The sequence below is a fragment of the Engraulis encrasicolus genome, chromosome 1 (assembly GCF_034702125.1).
Source record: "Engraulis encrasicolus isolate BLACKSEA-1 chromosome 1, IST_EnEncr_1.0, whole genome shotgun sequence".
NCBI lineage: Eukaryota > Metazoa > Chordata > Actinopteri > Clupeiformes > Engraulidae > Engraulis > Engraulis encrasicolus.
The window spans coordinates 28,946,102-28,967,807 of NC_085857.1; the positions used below are offsets into that span (position 1 = coordinate 28,946,102).

The window sequence follows — 21,706 nt, forward strand, 5'->3', positions numbered from 1 at the left end:
ACCAGATCAACAAACAAAAACAGCTGACAGCAAAGCATTAAGTATATCTAGGCTTTCCATAATCCATGAAAGTTAAACATTATTGATGGAATTATGGAAATAAATCAACTTTTTCATGATATTCCAATAATGTGGCCAGGAGCTCAATATACAGATAAAGAAAAAAATGAGCTACTACCTCAAAATGTTGGTGTTTCTACTTATTGGCATGTGCTTCACTAAAATAAACATTGTGTTTCATTCTATAAACCTCAGGCAACATTTCCTACGAATTTCGAAAGAAAATATTGTCATTTAGAGCACTTTATTTGCAGAAAAATATGCAATACATAAAGAAAAATATGCAATGTTTTCAGACCTTAAAAAATAATGGGAAAAAAATGTGATAACTAAATGAGGGACAAAATGAAAAAGGTAAAGCTCCCAGAGTCACTGGTATTGGCACCTTTCAGTGAATATTACTCTGAAAACCTAAATTGACTAAAATAAGTCACGAATGGAAATCACCTTTCATCGATTGCTTTTTTCCATAGGACATGAATTAGCTAAAGAATGATGATATTTCTTGTTTTAAAAAGCCATCTGTTACATCTTGTTTCTTTTTAGCAAAGATGAAGACAGAGGAGCTGGCCAGAAATACAATTATTTGCAATAACAAGACCTAGTTAAACTAATTTCAATGTTATGGTATGTTATTCAGAAATCTGGAAAACTTTTAAATAACCTCCTTGTATTTGAGGGTAAGGGAAAAATTTATGATAGAAGTCAGCGGAAGTTGGTGCAAATAGTGGGGGAAAAAACACCAGGTCTACCATCTACAGACCTGAAGGTCACCTCTGAACAGTTTTGGGTAGTTCTTTCAACAAGCACCACATACACACACTATTTTTTTTTAATTGACGTAAGACTATAATGAGCTTCCCCTCTTCCCAAGACAAGACATCACCACTGGTGAAAATGAACACAAAGGAAATAAGTCTGAATGCGATCTCTCTTTCTACGCTGTTTATTTGACTGGAGACACACTACAAGGGGGAGGGCTGTGTGTTAAAGCAATTACTTAATAATTTCTTCACCATAGATCTCCACGCCTGGGATGTACCTTGCTGTTTCCACCCTCTCAATGTTGTGTGCTACTTAAACCACCTCGGTGGACTTTGCTGTTTCAACCCCGTCAATGTACTTTTGTACTTCCACCCCCTCAATGTGCTTCGCTGCTTCAACCCCTTTGTCATTATTTACTTGAGTGCTATTATGACCTTGAAAACAGCTATGCCCTTTTAATCCTTGATCTGATTTAAAGCTCTTTCCACATACTTGACACGGGTAGGAAACAATATTGTGCACTTTCTTCTCATGATCATACAAGGGCTGCAAGTACGAGAATTTCTCCTCACAGACAGAACATTGATAGGGTTTTTCTCCAGTATGAATTATCTGGTGGGTCTTCAGTATGTGACGTCGATTGAAGCTCTTCCCACAAACAGAGCAAAGGTAAGGTCTCTCGCCAGTGTGTCGACGTAGATGATCTTTGAGTGAAGTGTTATTTACAAAACTGGCATCACAGAACGAGCACTTGTAGGGCTTCTCTCCAGTGTGTCTTCTTACGTGTATCAGAAGCTGCTTTTTAAGTCTGAAAGTCTTGTTGCAGTACGTGCAGACAATCGGCTTCAGTCCAGTGTGCGTTGTCTCATGATTTTTAAGGGTACATTTAGTTTTAAATGCCTTTCCACACACCGGACACTCAAAAGGTCTCTCATCCGAATGGAGGGCTTCGTGAACTTTCAGACTCGAACAAAATGGGAATCTCTTGGGGCATTGGCTACAAAGGAAGGGGTTGTCTCCTGAATGTACTGTTCTAAAATGTATCTCTAAACGTAATGAACTGGGAAATTCCTTGGGGCAAAGTGAGCACTTGTGCACTACGTCCTTTTTCTTTTTTCCTTCAACAGGCTTTTCACCTGTTTCCTGTGAATGTCTTCTTTTGTGAACTTTGAGACATTGTTTATTAGAAAGAATCTTCCCGCAGACGTCACATTCAAAAGAAGGCTTTTGAGATGTAGAGTCTTTGTCCTTTTCTTGTTGACTCTCAGCGTTGGGCGAGTTGGTGGACGCACTTTCGTGTGGAGATTCAGCAGGTACGTTTTCACATGCAGCGCCAGTAGTGCGCTTTTTCTTTTTGGCGTGCCTTCTTTGGTGAAGAGCCAGCCGGCTTGGAAATCTAAACATCTTTCCGCATTCTGTGCATGCAAAACGTTTGTCGTAGTGATACTTTTTGGCCTTGGCTTCATGGACTGCCTCGCCTTCTCTGCTCTGTCTCTTCAGTTCCCTCGCAGGTGCAGGCTCATCAAAGCTGGGATCTGAGAATTAAAAAAAAACATCATAAAACATCTTCGCTTTTTACATGACATTATAACCACTTACTGTAGTTGACACTTAATCCGAAGCGACATAGAGTAATTTACAGGGTATTGGTTACAGTCCTTGGCCTAGGTGTCTTGGCCATGGGCACTTTAGTCATGGATGGAGGTGTAAGGCTGGGATTTGAACCTGCAACCCTATGATCTTAAGAGCACTTCCCAACCCATTAGGACTGGACTGCCCCAATTAGGCCATGGTTTCCCGCACACTTTTGATTGTCTTGGGGTACAAGGTAGGACTAAAAATGTGATAAATTTCAGTACCCTCCCCAACCAGCCAAAGCTTAAAGGAGCCCTTCTGCCAATTTCAATATGCTGTTGTATTGCTCACGCTACCCTTGACTTGCCAGTACCTGGTGATGCTGATTTTTTTCGCTCAGCCCTTTCTGTGATATGAGCTATTCTGATGGGGGCAGCTTTTGTTTACATTTTTAAAAAAATTAACATAGGCCTAATATTTTCCCAAAAGGTATCGCTGTTTGCTAGCTGTCTGCTGATGTTTAATAACCTTTTGGATGTTTTTGGTAAGAAATAAAACTGTTTTCTTGAAATGTAAACAAACACCTGCCCCATTACAATGACCAGGATCTTGGAAAAGGCTGAAAAAAGAAAAGAAAGAAAGAAAGAAAAAAAAACTCACGTACTGACAAGTCCAGGGTAATGTGAGCATTACAACTGAATGTTGACTGAAGTTATCCTGTAATTAGTTAATTAGAGAATTACCTGCATTTAGAGCACTGGCAGAAGGAAAACCTTAGCAGGACTTTTGTGCCTTTCATGAGCTCTGGGAAGTAGATATTATCCAGCCTCTGCAACTCGAATATCAACTTCTACAAGTTCTCCAGTGGAAAATACTGCAAGTTTCATGTGTGCTTCCCATGTCTGCGTTTGTTATTTAACATAATTCCCAGAGCACATGAAAGCACCATTTTACTATGTGGTCTTAGTGTGGTGGTTGTTTAGTGGGCAGCCATGTCTCAATGGTTAGAGCGCTGGACTTTGAGCTACTGCAGGTTCAAATCCCACCCCAACTAGCACCTTCATCCAAGTGCATCCAAGGGCCCTTGAGCAAGGCACCTTACCTCACATTCCAGGGACTGTAACCAATACCCTGTATCTAAATAGCTGTAAGTCCCTTTGACATAATGAGTCAGCTAAGTGTAATGTAATAGTGTGGACTGGAGCCAGACTATCCTTCTCTGGCTCTGGAAGTCAGCTGTACTGCGCAGGACTGGGGAGACAGCAGAGAGCCCCATGCTAGGTGTGGTTTAAGAGGTAGGAGGGGGGCTGGAGTGGAGGCCTGGAGCTGATGGGCAGTGACCTGGTCACCACTGCTGACCCGCCAGCTGGAGGGTGTAGCGCAAGGGTGGGGAACCTATGTCTTGAGGGCCGTTTACGGCCCTTGAGGCTATTTTATTCAGTCCCCGGTATAAATTTAATGTTATACAGCTTCATATGAAATATGACATATTTTGTAAAGGAAGATTAGAAATTACATTAAGTTATAGTCAGGGGACCTAGAGAAGGTGGGTCTGTTTAAAGGTGTCTGCCTTCAATATAGGCCTAAATTGCATGGGTAAATCCTGATTTGTGTTCATAATAAGGCCCTCGGAGGACTTTTATGGCTTTTTCGAATGAAAAAAGGCTTGAAACAACCAGAGAAGGTTTGGATGCAGTGTGACATCATCAGCTTCAGGCCAAAAGCATAGCTGTACAAAGGTGTAGTGAACAAGTTTCTTGTTATTGCCAGGCAATCACCACGCACACACACACACGCACAAACACACACAAACAAACACACACACACACAACACAGACACACACAGACACAAGCACAGACGCAGAGAAAAAACAAATAGACAAACACATACACACCTTCAAAATTATTAATGTGTGGTATGTAGGGATATATTTTACACATCACACGTTATTTTACCAGGAGATAAAAGCTGAAATTCTGACCCCTTGTCTCATATTCATATTTCAGTCTGAAACCCAAAAGCCTCAGGAAACAACAGAAAAGGGAAATTTGGTGTTGCACCGATACCAATATCAGTATCGGACGGGGTCCAGATACTGCACTAAAATGATGGTATTGGTATTAGCAAGTACCAACAAATAGGGCTCCGATACCATTTACAGATGCTCGTATGACACTTGAACTTGAAGTTCTACTGCTTTGTTCAGTATTAATCTTTAGGCAGCAACCTGACAAAGCCATGATAGCATTAATGTTACATCCAAGTATTAGGCTATACAGTTCTTCAAATATACCTGTATACTGTATATACATTTCAAACAGAGTAGAATCGGTATGGTATCAGTATCGGCCGATACTGCACAGTTGGGTATCGGGTATCGGTATCCCGGGCCAAAAAAAGCTATGTGTATCGGTGCAACAGTAGTAAGAAGAGGAGAATACAAAGACCCACAATACACACAAACGGGTCATTTCACGTGAAATCAGACACTTTGGGACCCGACCGACCCGGATTTCAATCATACTTGGTGTGCCTTTTCAGTAGCAAGGTAGCACCCCAGAACTGCATTGGTTTGAATCTGACACTAATATTAAGGGAGAAACAGACTAGGAAAGGTTCACATGTGAGGGTAGGACACTATACATTCAGCCTTGAATATATCAGTCAGTGTTAGTCACAAAAAGATGCCTGTGGTGTTGTTTGAAAGCTCTTTTCTGGCTCTACATATTACACAATCACCTTGGAATACAACTACTCTCAGAATATGAATTATGATAAATTGAAAAATTAAAAATTGAATATCTAAAAAACTTATATTTTAAAATGGCCAGTTCCTTGTCCAAACGTAGCCGGCAATGTCATGAGCAGCACCTAAAATGCTGGTGTTCGGTTTGTTATTCATTTCAGAGAGAAGTTGACTCACAAATATGGCATCATACAGACCACTTACTAATAATATGGTAATACCATAGTAGCATCACATGACAAAACAAAAACAAAACAAAAATGGTCAGTGTCCATGGTCCCAGGTTTCAGAAACAAAGGCAGATGTCCATTTATACACACCAAATGATGATATGTGAATGTTTGAACATTCCTTCTCTGTGTACCTGTGCCATCTTCCCTTTACCGTACTTTAAAGAGATAATCAATGGCTACACTCTCATTTTGTACTCTACCAGTGCATTTGAAGCAGCAGCTGTGTCTTTTGTAGATAATGTATAAGTACGTCCCGTTGCAGTTACAGGTTCCACTACCAGAAGCACATCCTGATGATCCATGACAAGTCTATCTAGTCTGAAGGGAAAAGTGAAGGATGGAGATGGCCCATGAGGATGCAGGAAGTTCAGTTTCACCTCTCCAGTGCTCGGCATACATTCCTCAGCACATGCTAGCCACCAGTTGCCATCATATACAGCTACAACATACCCTTTGATGCTTGAAAATGTAACACATTCCTTTACTGAGCTCACTCTTTCAACTCTGCCTTCTCTGAATGCTCAAAATGGCCTAACTTCCACTGTGTCCATTGACAATGGGCAGAAGCTGTGTAGTTTTTGAGTACCTGTAATAGTTCTTGCAGAAAACCTTTTCAACAGGTTCTCAGCTTCATGATGATACATCTCTGTTGTGGCAAACTGGCAATGGATGTTCTTGACATTATCCTTGACAAATTCAAACCGTTGGTATGGCGTTACAATTTAATTGTCAATAGGACGTTGCAGACTTGCTCGTGCAGCAAGCCATTTAACTGTCCCTCCAACGCCATCACATGGACCTTTGCCATGTGATGTGGCAAAAAAGTGCCACTCTGCAGGTATGTGAAAATCTGCCTCGTGGTGGCACAAATTTGTTGTGTTTTTAAGGTTCTTATATTGTGCAGCACAGCCATCAGAAAAAATATAGGATCTTCTTTGGACGTTCTGTCATTGATGAAGTGTCACTGAGGAACTGAATTAGGAGCTTCTGAAATAGATGTACAGCAATTGTATCATGAATATTGCAGTCTGAAATAACAACAAAACAGATTTTTTTCAACTGATCTTGGTAGTAGCATACAAATGGATGGATTGTGGCCTGCACTGGTTGTTCCAGTGAAATGATTGAATAGCATCTTGAATTATAAAACGAAGGTTATGTATATAACCACGGTTCTATGAGTTCCGGATGACCGCCAGAGGCGGTGCTTTCAGCACTGAATATTCATCTTACGGATCAGCAGGTCGAGAATTAATATCAACAAAGTAACACGTGACCTGGGTGACGTCACCCGGTGACCCCCGTGTCAGGGGTTAAGACACCGGTGAACCCAGGAAGCGACGTCTTGGCAAATCTTCTCGAACACACTCCGAGTGACTGCCAAGCTCTGGCGGTCATCCGGAACTCATAGAACCGTGGTTATATACATAACCTTCGTTCTATTTCGTTCCTTCTGACCGCCAGAGGCGGTGCTTTCAGCACTGGATGACCAATACCAACAAAGTCATGAGGAGTGCCTACCCGTCGTCAGTACTACTGAGACGGCCTGAAGCCACCGCCAGCACCACAGTAACATGTGGGGCAATAGTAAGAAAACCAGGCAATGGTGCAGCCTGATGCCGAGGAGGCCGTGCCGTACACGTCCTAGCACGTACCAACGGCCACATGGAAGCCAGTGTAACCTGGCCCAAAGGATCCACGAGCTCCCTGAGTGAGAACCACAGGGGGCAGCAAGTAAGCAGTTAGCATAGCAGTTGACGGGGACACCTGTGCCACCCCGTAGCGGTACCATACCACCCGGTGCCACAAACGGGAGGAGCCACAATGGAAGAGGCGAACCACGGAAAAGGTCAACAACAGGGCACTGGACGCCCATAAGGAAGTTGCTCCCATGCCCATCAGACAAGTGTCGGCCTCTGAAAGCAGCCGCTGTAACAGGCCCAGAGAGGGCAAGGACTCAAGGCGGCGCACATGATAGATGAGCCGCCCGCTCCACACAAGACCGCAAGACAGGCCAGAGAGCGTCTGAGGGCAATCAGGATGGCCAGTCCCTACATTAGCCTTGGTCTCATTAGCCGCGCTTCAGCGGCCCGGGGCCATTTTTTGCCTGATCGGACTCATAGCCGACCCCAGGCACATTCAGGTACACGCCTTGTTTGTGAAACGTCAGTCGGGCACAGCCCACTTTCGCCCCAAATCACAGAAGGACAACAACAGAACAACGACAAAGAAGGAGAAGAAAATTGAGCAAACTCTGCTGGAGCAGGTCGCCGTTTGGCTTGTAGCCTACGGACAAAGACGACAAGAACTGCAAAGAAAATGGCTTGCCTTTCAAGAACAGTTTTATTACATGGCAAAGTTGTCGATTCAGAAGCTGTATGGGACGCAGCGCATGTTAAGAAGACAAAGACGCATGAAAATACGAGCAGCTCGACAACTGAGAGTGAACAGAAGGAGACGTGCGAACATGCCCAGTTAATCCCCCCAATCGCGCACAGAAGCATGAGCCCCGGACATAGCGAGACATGAATGTGCAGGTAATTGAATAAGTTACCATGTGAAAGGAGACCAAATCCCGGAGACATAGCACCTTCATCAGTTGCTATAGAAAATTATGAGCCCCGGACATACCCCCTCGTTGCGGCGTGCCACTTGTCTATTCATTCATGTTATTTCCATCCATTTGACATTAAAGCCCTTGTGTAAATTTCAAACTGTGTTTGGCGATCTGTCTGAAACGTGCGATATAGCCTACCAGACCTTCGGCGATAATAGCGCAAAAGCTAAATAAGCCGACATAAATGTCATGTGTGAGTATTTGTGAGACACTTTTTATTGGTGTCCAGTGGAAAGCATGCCAAATCACGATAATGGCACAAGAGTTGGCGGCTAAAAGCAGAAAAAAGCCGACATGACTTAGCTATGACATCCCAAGTTTAAGTGTAGAAAGCCAAACACCCCAAACTAATGCTTAACCATAATTTGCCCAGAATTTAGCGATAAGTCCCCCATGCAGCCACATTATTACACAGAGGTTGACCCCGCCTCCGAGCCTCGGCGGTGCTTGATGGCCCCGGATGGCCCATCGAATTCGACGGGCCAGGGAAAGCGGCCCTTAGCCCCACAACCTGGCCCGGCGGCCATCTTTAGCACCTAGCCCCCTTTTGATGAGATCACCGTCAGCCCCCTTTTGTCCGGGCCAGCCCGGGGCTGGCCCTGCAATGAGACCAAGGCTATTCATCCAAGGTACGGCCATCATCAGGGGGGGCACAGGTCGCAGGCAGTGTTGGACTGCCACCGCAGACCAACCGTCCAGGGCAGCAGCAGTGGGCACGACCGCACCGCGCAAGGGCAGCAGCAGTGGGCACGACCGCACCGCGCAAGGGCAGCAGCAGTGGGCATGACTCCACGGCGCAAGGGCAGAGTGGAACAGACGCGAGTTCCACCTCTAGGGTCGAAGGCGGACATGGTAGCCAGACGCAATGTAGAGCAGTCAGCGACAGTAGGACCTTGCAGGGGCCATAACGGCATATCCAACCCAAAGAGGCCTCAGCAAGCGGAGGCCAAGAGGGACAACGTGGGATGCCGAGGTCGGCATGCCCAACACCTGGAAGGGGCGGAGAGCAAGGAAGGAGAGCCTCCACTTCCAATGCCCGCAAGTACGCTGGTCATAAGCAGAAATCGACGCCTAGAGACACCAGGCCGGGGGTCTGCATGTCGAGAACAGGACAAAGCGCACCAGGTCGAGAACAACAGCGTGAGCGAAACAAAACCACATGCAGCATCGGCTGCACGGCCGGTGCGACACAAAAGCCGCGTCGTGGCTTGCCCAAAGCGGACGGACCAAAAGGGACATATAGGGGCCGCCGGAAGAGAGCAGACTGCTTCCAGCAAGGCCCCGGCAAGGGTGTCGCGCAAGCCAAACCAATCACCGTACCACGGCCAAGGTTTGTGTGACTCTGCCCCGGCACTCAGGCCAGACAGGCGAATGCCAGCAACCAGGAGTCAGAGAGAACTCACAGGGGGCGTCCCAAAACGGTCCATGGGGGCCGAGAGAAGGCCAACAAGACATGGGACATGCACGTCGTACGCAGCGCTGCATCATAGACCTCGCAGACGAGCTCATCTGCGACGTGTCTAAGTGGTCAGGGCAGTGCACCCCGCCAGATCAACGCCCTGACCGGCAAGGCAAGGAGGGCGGTCAGAAGTGGTTCAATACCCGGCAGGGCCATAGATGGAGGCCTCCTGCAGCCCGGCCAATGCCTGATCGTCGACCCATCGCGCACAGCGTCACGGTCAGCCAAACACCAGTAAAGGCCACATAGGGGCCATGGGTATAGACAGGCGGGACAGGCAGGGTAACCAGTAGTAGGTACAGCCACTGCAGCAGAGACGCGTAAACAGTCCAAGCGTCAACAAGCCGGGCCCAGCGGGAAAGGTGCGCGACACAGGGCGCAGATGCCCATGACAAGCCAACTGCGATGCTCCTGCAGCAGACAGCAGAGCATGAAGCTGAACCAGCCAGATGCAGAATCCACAGTCGTAGGGGCGTGTACGCCCACCGGTGCCCAGAGCACTCATGTGAGACCATCCATAGCGAGGCCAACAGAGCGAACAGTCGTAAGCCACCGAAAACTCGAAGGGAGAGCCCGGAGTGGGGTCACTCCCGTACAGTAGTAGCAGTCAGAGTGGCATCCTGACCCCCGGATATACCACACATGAAGTGGGGAAACATGAAGAACAATGGGAGAAGGAGCGGTAACGCTCCAACATACCAGTAGCAGCCGCAGCTGCAGTGGTGCCGGCACCAATGGCACTCTTAAGTAGCCCATGGCAAGTCCACGCACAGCCCAAGAGCTCGGGGGGACGACGTGCAGCAGTCGACCTACGCGCCACAGTCGAGGCCAGTGAAGGAAGCACCTGGGTCCTGTACCCAGGGCAGCAATGCCGACATACACGTGCACCGGTCACAGAGGCTTAAGCCCAACGGCACACTCCGCGAGCCAAGGGGCAAAAGAGTCCCAGGCTCAACCAGGTCAGGAGGACGACGACATGCCAGACGTACGACAGTGGGCAAAAGCGGACAACAGGACGCAGAGCATATCTTGCATACCGAAGCCACAGCAGAAGAGGCAAAGGCACCAACTGTAATCACAACGGTCCACGGTGAAGACGGCCAAGGCCAACAGACTCCAGACAGTCCCGCAGGAGTGCCAAAGAGCATAAAACAGGGTATGGTGTGAAACCACTCACCCAGAGCAGCAGCAGTCGTACAGGCGGAAACGCCAACGGTGCATGCAAGGAGCTGACTGGTGGAGACACCCACGGTCAGCCAAACCCAGGAGAACGACTAGAACCAGTCGTGAGGTAGGGAAAAGCAAGCTACACAGAGGGGCATGAAGCGGAGCAACACGCGCAACTGTAGTAGTCATGGCGGTTGAGGCGCTCCGGGCGTCCACAAGAAGCCAATGGATGAAACAGCCGACAGCAGGCGGTATCCAGGAGAGCGACAGACAGTCGCAGGACGCTGAATGGTAGAGACCAGCAGAGGAGCGGGGAGCACACATGCGGTCTCATGCAAGTCATGCAGCCATGCAAGAGAGCAAGTATGCAAGCATGCGAAGCAACCGAGCAAGCCATGTAAACCGGAATGGCAGGGTGCGTACGGCCCAGCGGCACGCCGTGGCAGCTGTAGTAGCCATGGCATCAACAAGCATGCCACAGGGTGGAGGCCACCTGTGGCCAGAAACCCACTCTGTAGCAGTAGCAGGTACGGCACTCACATGTAGCCATCGGGCGAAAAACACCCATGGCCAACTCACCCAGAAAGGGCCCAGTGCCAATGCAATGCAACAAGCAATGCAACTGGGCTGTGACGGTGTCACCTGAACAGAGGGCATGGTGCGGGCATCGGCGGCAGGCGACAGCTGTGGCGGCGGTGGGCGACAGTCGTGGCGGCGGTGGGCGACAGCTGTGGCGGCAGAGGGCGACAGCCGTGGCGGCAGAGGGCGACAGCCGTGGCGGCGGCGTGCGACCGTCCGGGTCGCTAGCAGGCAGGGCACATTTGAAAACACGGTCACCGTGTGTCAGAGGCTGCAGGTCGGCAAAACAGGGCCGACAACTCCACCAGTGGCCAGCGGAACTGTAGGCCGAGGGCCAAATCGCGTCAGCCCGGCCGTAAGTGCTCTCGCACGCAGACCTGAGCAAGCAGCACAGGCCACATCTGTCAACCTCAGCCGCAGGCATCTCAGCTCCAGGCAGGAGAGGCACCAGTCCCAGGGGCCTAGACGACAATGCATCAGTCAGGCAGGCAGGCACACAGGGCGAGGACACCCCAGTGGTAGCCGAGAGGGAAGCCAGCAGTCGGACAGTCAGGGCCGACAGGTAAACAAGGCAATACACACAGCAGGGCGAAGACACCCCAGTGGTAGCCGATGCAAGAGCTCCAGGCCAACTGGTGAGTACCACACAGAAGGGGCTGGGACATCCAATGGCAGCCAAGAAGAAACCCAGTAATCAGGCAAGACGAGGGTCCCGTGTCGGGAAGCGAACACTGCAACACACAGAAGGGAACAAACAAACAACACATACCCACAGGGCGAGGGCACCCCAATAGTAGGTAAAAAGTTGGCAGCAGGTAGGAGATGACACTACAATGTCCAGCAAATACTGCGAATATAAAACACAAGGGGCGAGGACGCCCCAAGTGTAGCCAACAGGAGCCAGCAGCCAGGCGGCAACACCAAGCTGACAAGCAAATAATAATGGACATTAACATTTTGGATTCGGCCTATTTTGGACACCAGATGGAAATTAGCCCTCGGGCTACAATCTGCCATATTTACATATATGTACATGTATGTATACGTACATTCATGTGCAATGTCCTGAAGAAATAAAGTAAAGTAAAGTACATTACATTGCAATGTAGTCGGTAGGCGCTGTACACCCAGTGACTCACAATAGAGGACATACCATAAGCACAGCCAATATCATGGGCAGACAGGAGTAGCACAGTGATAGAAATGCAAGGCAAATATACACTTCTGGGGCGAAGACACCCCAGGTGAAAACAGACAATAATAAACCTGTGAAGAACGGAACCCGGCAGGAATAACAACCGGGGTGAGCAGAGTGCAGCCAGAGAGAGAGAGAGATTGTATTGTAGATTGAATCTCTGGAGCAGCGTGACGCCAACGGTGCAAGGGCACAGCGAAACACACTGGCCCGTGGAGCAACCGTACAGACAGGCTACACTGTACAAACAATGAAGCCGTAACGTAAATACAGGCACGCGAACCCAAGTAACCGAGCTCGCGTCGAGTGTCACAACAATCGCCCAGTAATAGTAACATTCCGCGGCGAGAAACACCGCGAAAATAAATCGAAACAGTAAATGACAGTCCACTTACCCAAACGATGGCCAACATAGGCAGGCAGGCGTTAATACCTAATCCCAACTCGAAAGCGTATCACGCCACGAGACCGCTCGTCAAATCCAGTTGCGGGAAACACTACTGAAGATAACGCGGTAGCAGTTAATACATGATCAGAAAACGGCCTACCTTCCACGGGAAAGGACAAGTTATTAGCCTCCAGTCGGCGAGAACAGTGCCTCGAGCCAGGGGCTAGGCAGGCTAGGTAGCCTAGCCAGCCCTCCTCCACCGAGCGAATAACACTCAGTCGGAGTCGGACACATCGTAAATGTGAAAGAGATACTCAAAGGAAAAAGCGACCAACGCCGTTTCATGGGGGGTGGAAAACCCACAGCCCCAACCCTATGGGTGCGAAACGAACAAAGCGTCAGGTCAATCCCAAAATCTCAAACGATCAACTCGAAACCTGCAATCGAGAAGATGAAAGACGTCGCTTCCTGGGTTCACCGGTGTCTTAACCCCTGACACGGGGGTCACCGGGTGACGTCACCCAGGTCACGTGTTACTTTGTTGATATTAATTCTCGACCTGCTGATCCGTAAGATGAATATTCAGTGCTGAAAGCACCGCCTCTGGCGGTCAGAAGGAACGAAATAGAACTATAGTTTTAAAAACGTTCCTGGTTCAAGGGAGTCAGTCAAGGATAATGTCAAGAACATCCATTGCCAGTTTGCCACAACAGAGATGTACCATCATGAAGCTGAGAACCTGTTGAAAAGGTTTGAATCTGCAAGAACTATTCCAGGTACTCAAAAACTACACAGCTTCTGCCCATTGTCAATGGACACAGTGGAAGTTAGGCCATTTTCAGCATTCAGAGAAGGCAGAGTTGAAAGAGTGAGCTCAGTAAAGGAATGTGTTACATTTTCAAGCATCAAAGGGTATGTTGTAGCTGTATATGATGGCAACTGGTGGCTAGCATGTGCTGAGGAATGTATGCTGAGCACTGGAGAGGTGAAACTGAACTTCCTGCATCCTCATGGGCCATCTCCATCCTTCACTTTTCCCTTCAGACCAGATAGACTTGTCATGGATCATCAGGATGTGCTTCTGGTAGTGGAACCTGTAACTGCAACGGGACATACTTATACATTATCTACAAAAGGGTCATTTCACGTGAAATCAGACACTTTGGGACCCGACCGACCCGGATTTCAATCATACTTGGTGTGCCTTTTCAGTAGCAAGGTAGCACCCCAGAACTGCATTGGTTTGAATCTGACACTAATATTAAGGGAGAAACAGACTAGGAAAGGTTCACATGTGAGGGTAGGACACTATACATTCAGCCTTGAATATATCAGTCAGTGTTAGTCACAAAAAGATGCCTGTGGTGTTGTTTGAAAGCTCTTTTCTGGCTCTACATAGTACACAATCACCTTGGAATACAACTTGTTGGAGTAATTATACATAAGTTATCCACTTTGCACTTTGACTAACTCTTGGCCCAGGCTTAAGTCAGGGTGTGCGTATATTATGAATGTGTCATTGTTGTTCCTCTGTGCCTACAGGCCAGAGAGAGAGAGAGAGGGAAAGAGAGAGAGAGCAGGAATGTTTTTCAACTCCGCTCTCTGATTAGGCGAGGAGAAAAGGACAAGGTCACATTCAGTCTGTTTCAGCTAAATAACAAGATATTCTGCTAAGAAATATGCTACTGTGTAAACTGGTATTCTGCTAAGAAATATGCTACTGTGTAAACTGGTTTCAACTGGTTTAGCTAATTACCCCTCCCCTTAGACCAATTGAAACCGAAATTGTAACTAGGGCTTTCCTTCAATAAAACGTAAGGAGAAGGAGGCTGTTTTCAGAGTGATCTTGGACATTGTAACTGAAAGCAGTCTCCTGGTCACCCTCCTTGCAAGTGTTGAATTTAACTCAAGTTCTCTGTGACTCTTCTGTACAGGTTATTAGAGATAAATGTTGGTAGCTTAAACCTAACATTTAATTGGTCCTTTCGAACCGGATTCCAAGATACCTGACGATTCCAGCGTGCGAGTGAGATCCAGGAAGACTGTGGCCACAGCACTAAGACCCTTTGCGGGACTGGTCCCTCCCTCGCAGGCTGGGATCTGAGGGTTGACGGAATACCCCAAGAGAACAGAGAATTGTGAGTAGGTCTTTTATTCAAAAGGATTGAATGTGAAAGACGGTAAATAGAGAGTAAAACCCTGACAATTCTAGACTCTATCAGGTAAAATAGGAGGCCAGACTCCTCTGTGTTGTTGAACAAGTTAAAGACTGGACTACGTAAAGTAAAGGGAGAGCAGACTCCCCTAGTTTAGAAGAAACTAGTTAAAATCTGTGTTCTCCGCGTTGAGAAAAGTGTGGAAGTGTGTATGAAAGGAAATACATTTACCATTAGGTGATTGTGTTTCATTCCAATTCAACAAGAGTAAAGTAGTGAGCCCTTGTGGATGCTCGTATGCAAGAAGGTTCCACCTGAGAAGGTCGAAGAGAACCTTACCACAACGGTCGTTGATCGCTACCTTGTTGCAAAAACCCAGTGTTAGAATACTGCAGGTATTAAAGAACCACTGGGCCAAATTTTAGTTCAAAATGGGAACGGGGCAAAGCAAAAACAGAGAGAAGTTCTTGGAAGAACTATCGTGTAAAGACTGGAAAGTAGTACAAAAAAGAAGACCCTACGGCAATAGCACCTTTGTGTTATTGGATAAAGCGGTACGAATAGAAAAAGACTTGATAAATGCTTTGTATGTGGAGAAAAGGGTCACTGGGCAAGGCATTGCCCACAAACAAAAAAAAAATTTAGATCTGAAAACTCTGAAATTATAGCAAAACTAGTGTGAAAAAGCAAATGACAGCCATTTGGATTACTCACTGAGCAGTTAATGTCTCAGATACCATATAGTAATATGATATGTTTACTAACAACTGTGATCTCTGTTTGTCTGTCTGTGTGGGCCCTATTTGTTGTATGAATTGTCCTAGTGGGACACCCCACTGTGTGTGTGAGAGAGAGGTTGTATATGTGTCTGTGGAGTGTACGTGTGTATCTGTGGAGTGAGTGCCTATAATATGTCTGAGAGTGGAAGACATACTTTGGGTGTTTAGTGGAGGTACTAGGGATGGTACAAACCGCACCGAAAACCGAAATCGTACAATTCACACACCATACCGAACCGTGAAATGCAGTCCGTGGCAAACCGCAATTCATGTACTGCCCAGAAAAATATGTTAAGTAGAGATTCTAGGAGTATCTTACCCAGTCTCTCTGATTAATACATTAGTATATAAGACCAATCAGAGGATGACACAATTAAAATCACACCATTTTCACATTATAAGCCTATACAAACCATATGTAGGATATTTAGTGATAGGTCTGATTCTATTAGCCACTTGAAAGAGGGCATTTGAAAGGCTGATGAACGAGAACCGTGACCTTGATTCCGTGATATGAACCGCACCGTGAATTTTGTCAATCGTTCCACCCCTAGGAGGTACTCTATTGTGTTCAGAGTTAGCCGAAGCTTGTGAGTGCACATGTTGAAACAAAATTTTAAAAAAAGAAGGAGCCTTTTATTTTATTCTACAATTCAACTTTGAGGTCTAGAATTTTGTCATGATTTTGTTTTTCCACACATTCTTACCCATTTATTTTTGGAAGGAGAAAATGGGGTTGTGGAGTTATGTTTGTTTCTTTAGGCAACTGTTTTTAATTGATTGTTAATGTTTAATGCATTGTCTTAAGTGGGTCATTTCACGTGAAATCAGACACTTTGGGACCCGACCGACCCGGATTTCAATCATACTTGGTGTGCCTTTTCAGTAGCAAGGTAGCACCCCAGAACTGCATTGGTTTGAATCTGACACTAATATTAAGGGAGAAACAGACTAGGAAAGGTTCACATGTGAGGGTAGGACACTATACATTCAGCCTTGAATATATCAGTCAGTGTTAGTCACAAAAAGATGCCTGTGGTGTTGTTTGAAAGCTCTTTTCTGGCTCGACATAGTACACAATCACATTGGAATACAACTACTCTCAGAATATGAATTATGATAAATTGAAAAATTAAAAATTGAATATCTAAAAAACTCATATTTTAAAATGGCCAGTTCCTTGTCCAAACGTAGCCGGCAACGTCATGAGCAGCACCTTAAATGCTGGTGTTCGGTTTGTTATTCATTTCAGAGAGAAGTTGACTCACAAATATGGCATCATACAGACCACTTACTAATAATATGGTAATACCATAGTAGCATCACATGACAAAACAAAAACAAAACAAAAATGGTCAGTGTCCATGGTCCCAGGTTTCAGAAACTAAGGCAGATGTCCGTTTATACACACCAAATGATGATATGTGAATGTTTGAACATTCCTTCTCTGTGTACCTGTGTCATCTTCCCTTTACCGTACTTTAAAGAGATAATCAATGGCTACACTCTCATTTTGTACTCTACCAGTGCATTTGAAGCAGCAGCTGTGTCTTTTGTAGATAATGTATAAGTACGTCCCGTTGCAGTTACAGGTTCCACTACCAGAAGCACATCCTGATGATCCATGACAGTCTATCTGGTCTGAAGGGAAAAGTGAAGGATGGAGATGGCCCATGAGGATGCAGGAAGTTCAGTTTCACCTCTCCAGTGCTCGGCATACATTCCTCAGCACATGCTAGCCACCAGTTGCCATCATATACAGCTACAACATACCCTTTGATGCTTGAAAATGTAACACATTCCTTTACTGAGCTCACTCTTTCAACTCTGCCTTCTCTGAATGCTCAAAATGGCCTAACTTCCACTGTGTCCATTGACAATGGGCAGAAGCTGTGTAGTTTTTGAGTACCTGGAATAGTTCTTGCAGATTCAAACCTTTTCAACAGGTTCTCAGCTTCATGATGGTACATCTCTGTTGTGGCAAACTGGCAATGGATGTTCTTGACATTATCCTTGACAAATTCAAACAGTTGGTATGGCGTTATAATTTAATTGTCAATAGGACGTTGCAGACTTGCTCGTGCAGCAAGCCATTTAACTGTCCCTCCAACGCCATCACATGGACCTTTGCCATGTGATGTGGCAAAAAAGTGCCACTCTGCAGGTATGTGAAAATCTGCCTCGTGGTGGCACAAATTTGTTGTAATTTTAAGGTTCTTCTATTGTGCAGGAAGTCTGCAACGTGGGCAGTCATGGGTGAGCGGTTAGGGCGTCAGACTTGCATCCCAGAGGTTGCCGGTTCGACTCCCGACCCGCCAGGTTGGTGGGGGGAGTAATCAACCAGTGCCTTCCCCCATCCTCCTCCATGACTGAGGTACCCTGAGCATGGTACCGTCCCACCGCACTGCTCCCCATGGGGCGCCACTGAGGGCTGCCCCCTTGCACGGGTGAGGCATAAATGCAATTTCGTTGTGTGCAGTGTGCAGTGTTCACTTGTGTGCTGTGGAGTGCTGTGTCACAATGACAATGGGAGTTGGAGTTTCCCAATGGGCTTTCACTTTCACTTTCATATTATTAGTAAGTGGTCTGTATGATGTCATATTTGTGAGTCAAATTCTCTCTGAAATGAATAACAAACCGAACACCAGCATTTTAGGTGCTGCTCATGACATTGCCGGCTACGTTTGGACAAGGAACTGGCCATTTTAAAATATGAGTTTTTTAGATATTCAATTTTTAATTTTTCAATTTATCATAATTCATATTCTGAGAGTAGTTGTATTCCAAGGTGATTGTGTAATATGTAGAGCCAGAAAAGAGCTTTCAAACAACATCACAGGCATCTTTTTGTGACTAACACTGACTGATATATTCAAGGCTGAATGTATAGTGTCCTACCCTCACATGTGAACCTTTCCTAGTCTGTTTCTCCCTTAATATTAGTGTCAGATTCAAACCAATGCAGTTCTGGGGTGCTACCTTGCTACTGAAAAGGCACACCAAGTATGATCGAAATCCGGGTCGGTCGGGTCCCAAAGTGTCTGATTTCACGTGAAATGACCCAAAAGACACAGCTGTTGCTTCAAATGCACTGGTAGAGTACAAAATGAGAGTGTAGCCATTGATTATCTCTTTAAAGTACGGTAAAGGGAAGATGGCACAGGTACACAGAGAAGGAATGTTCAAACATTCACATATCATCATTTGGTGTGTATAAATGGACATCTGCCTTAGTTTCTGAAACCTGGGACCATGGACACTGACCATTTTTGTTTTGTTTTGTCATGTGATGCTACTATGGTATTACCATATTATTAGTAAGTGGTCTGTATGACGCCATATTTGTGAGTCAAATTCTCTCTGAAATGAATAACAAACCGAACACCAGCATTTTAGGTGCTGCTCATGACATTGCCGGCTACGTTTGGACAAGGAACTGGCCATTTTAAAATATAAGTTTTTTAGATATTCAATTTTTTATTTTTCAATTTATCATAATTCATATTCTGAGAGTAGTTGTATTCCAAGGTGATTGTGTAATATGTAGAGCCAGAAAAGAGCTTTCAAACAACACCACAGGCATCTTGTTGTGACTAACACTGACTGATATATTCAAGGCTGAATGTATAGTGTCCTACCCTCACATGTAAACCTTTCCTAGTCTGTTTCTCCCTTAATATTAGTGTCAGATTCAAACCAATGCAGTTCTGGGGTGCTACCTTGCTACTGAAAAGGCACACCAAGTATGATCGAAATCCGGGTCGGTCGGGTCCCAAAGTGTCTGATTTCACGTGAAATGACCCAAACACCAGTGCATTTGTAACTAAATGAAACTTACCTATTGGGTCAAAGTCACTGTCGTCATCCTGATAACCTTTGTAGCCGTCATCGTCATCGTTACTGCTGATGTCCTCCATCGGTTGAATATTAAAAACTCCATCAGGCCCCAGCAGTTCACGGCAGTCTTGTAGCTTCACTGACAGTTTCAGTTGCCGTGGTGATGTCAGTGCATCATCATCAGCAGCAGGAGATGCTGGAAAATCTGCTGCGTCGTCCTCCGGTTCCTGTGGTGATGTCAGTTCCTGTGGTGATGTCGGTGTGTCTGTTGGGTCGTCCCCAGACGTGCAGGACAGGAAGACGTTTGGTGGGATTTCACAACCCTAAAATGTTCAAACGTAATAATATGATAACATTCAAGTGAGGGGTCCATACACTGACATCTCTTTTTTTGTGTTTCATTTTTATCTCATGGCAAAACTATGTTTCAACCATTGAGGTCTTCTACAGATTCATTTTGGATAGAGTGAGTCCGGTGGGGTACTCATGTCAGATGAGGTACTCTTCACTTTATTACAATCTTTTTCAACCAGCAAAGATTAATGCCACAGTTCATGAAGGCCTAATTACTGAATGTGGATGACTGTCAGGCATCTTACCAATGCAGCAATGTCATTTCCTCTTGCACGCCGACCTTGCTGACGTCTCTGTCCAATTGTGTCGTCATCTCGGTACTTCCTGTGGAGGGAGTCACAATAACAACAGCAGGTGGAATCTCGGGGTGCACTAAACAATTGTAGCGTGTGTGTGTGCGTGAACATTAAGGTTAACATCAAAATAACAAGGCTCTGCCATGGCCTAACGGTAAAATGCCTGGGAAAATTGCACTTTTCATTCATAAAAAGGTGGACCTTCTGCATGTCTGCCAGTTTGAATGTCCAGAAACAGATATGTTAAGCTGCAAAGCATAGACCTACTTTCCTTTGGTCATACTAGCAAATATTAGTATATTGGCTAGTAAATATCCATGAAATATAGCATAGTTTCAATAACTACTCTTGCCACAATCTTTTGGACAAATACAAAGGCATGTCTAACTGTGGATGGTGGAGGTGAAGAGGATGTCTGTAGGCCTACTGACCGTCTGTGCTGCTCCAGCTGTTGCTGCAGTGTCTGCACCTCATCCCTCAGGGCTCTGATCACCTGTTGGGGGCGATGAGAAGAGACAGTAAGTCACACATCCTTAGAAGGGCTGTTGAAGGGCAATCTGAAGAACTAATGTATTACAGTAGAGCATACAAATTATCAGAAGGTCCCACCTTGTTTGCCTCACAGAGTTTGTAGTCCTTCTCCTCTAGTCTCTTCTGGAGATCTTCGACCTGTAGTCTCAGGGTCTGACATTGGCACACTTGTTCTTCATACTCCAGTAACTGCTGTTGCAAGTTAACTTCATTTTTTTGCAACCTTGACTTGAAGGGCAGCAAATTAAATTCCGAATCCTGCAAGTAAAATTGCCTGTCATTCATTCTTGAAAACTAACATTACTTTTTTGAGCAGAGTGCCTTTTTCTCTCTGACTCTTTATTAAGTCTGCAGGGTTCTGTCCCTCTTGCCTCTTTACTGCTCGAGTCGCCGTGCGTACACGCCAAAAACCCACTATTATACTATTTCGCCGACTCCGCGTAATATTGATTATGCGATCTGTTTCCATTATCAGAGCCCGTAAACTTACCATAATATTATGGGTTATCCACCACGACCACACAACCGCTTTCTGCCTATCGCACGTCCGCCTTTCTTTAGAAATGTTTGGCTACCCTCCCCTCTTCCAAGAATAACTATCAGATGTGACGCGACGTTTATGTCCAGACAGTTAGAGAAGTGTGGTTCTTTACAAAACATTGCAAAATATGTGAAGACTACATAGACGGTTTTTGACAGACCCTCTCTGTTGTGACAAAGCTGCACAGCAATGCCGTCCTTGACGAAGAAGCCAAAACTACTAACGGCACACCGACTGCCCCCTTGTGGTTTGGGGAAGACACACAATGGTCGGAACTGACAGCATCAGCACCTGTTCATCTGTTCAGAGCACTGGTTCAGAGTCTACCAATCCAGTAACCGTTCACAACAGTTGCATTATGATGACCGATACCAATACATAAAATACATATACCGGTAGGTATTATAATATAAAATGTGCAGCATCA

General features: G+C 46.0%; 1 protein-coding gene across 3 annotated transcripts in view; it reads right to left on the minus strand.

Moving 5' to 3' along the window:
• Nucleotides 1-21,495, minus strand: part of LOC134449837 (zinc finger protein 2-like) — a 148,184-nt gene extending 126,689 nt beyond the window's left edge. The window contains exons 1-5 of one of the 3 annotated variants that reach the window (XM_063199963.1): nt 21,229-21,495; nt 20,817-20,996; nt 20,639-20,700; nt 20,157-20,235; nt 19,559-19,880 (exon numbers count right to left, since the gene is read on the minus strand). In XM_063199963.1, coding sequence (XP_063056033.1) covers nt 19,559-19,880; nt 20,157-20,235; nt 20,639-20,700; nt 20,817-20,996; nt 21,229-21,231 — 646 coding nt within the window. In that variant the 5' untranslated portion in view covers nt 21,232-21,495. Of the gene's footprint in view, nt 1-990; nt 2,361-19,558; nt 19,881-20,156; nt 20,236-20,638; nt 20,701-20,816; nt 21,096-21,228 lie in introns of those variants that run through there. The other 2 variants (XM_063199970.1, XM_063199948.1) reach the window with 2 other exon arrangements.
• Between the last annotated feature and the right edge of the window lie 211 nt (nt 21,496-21,706).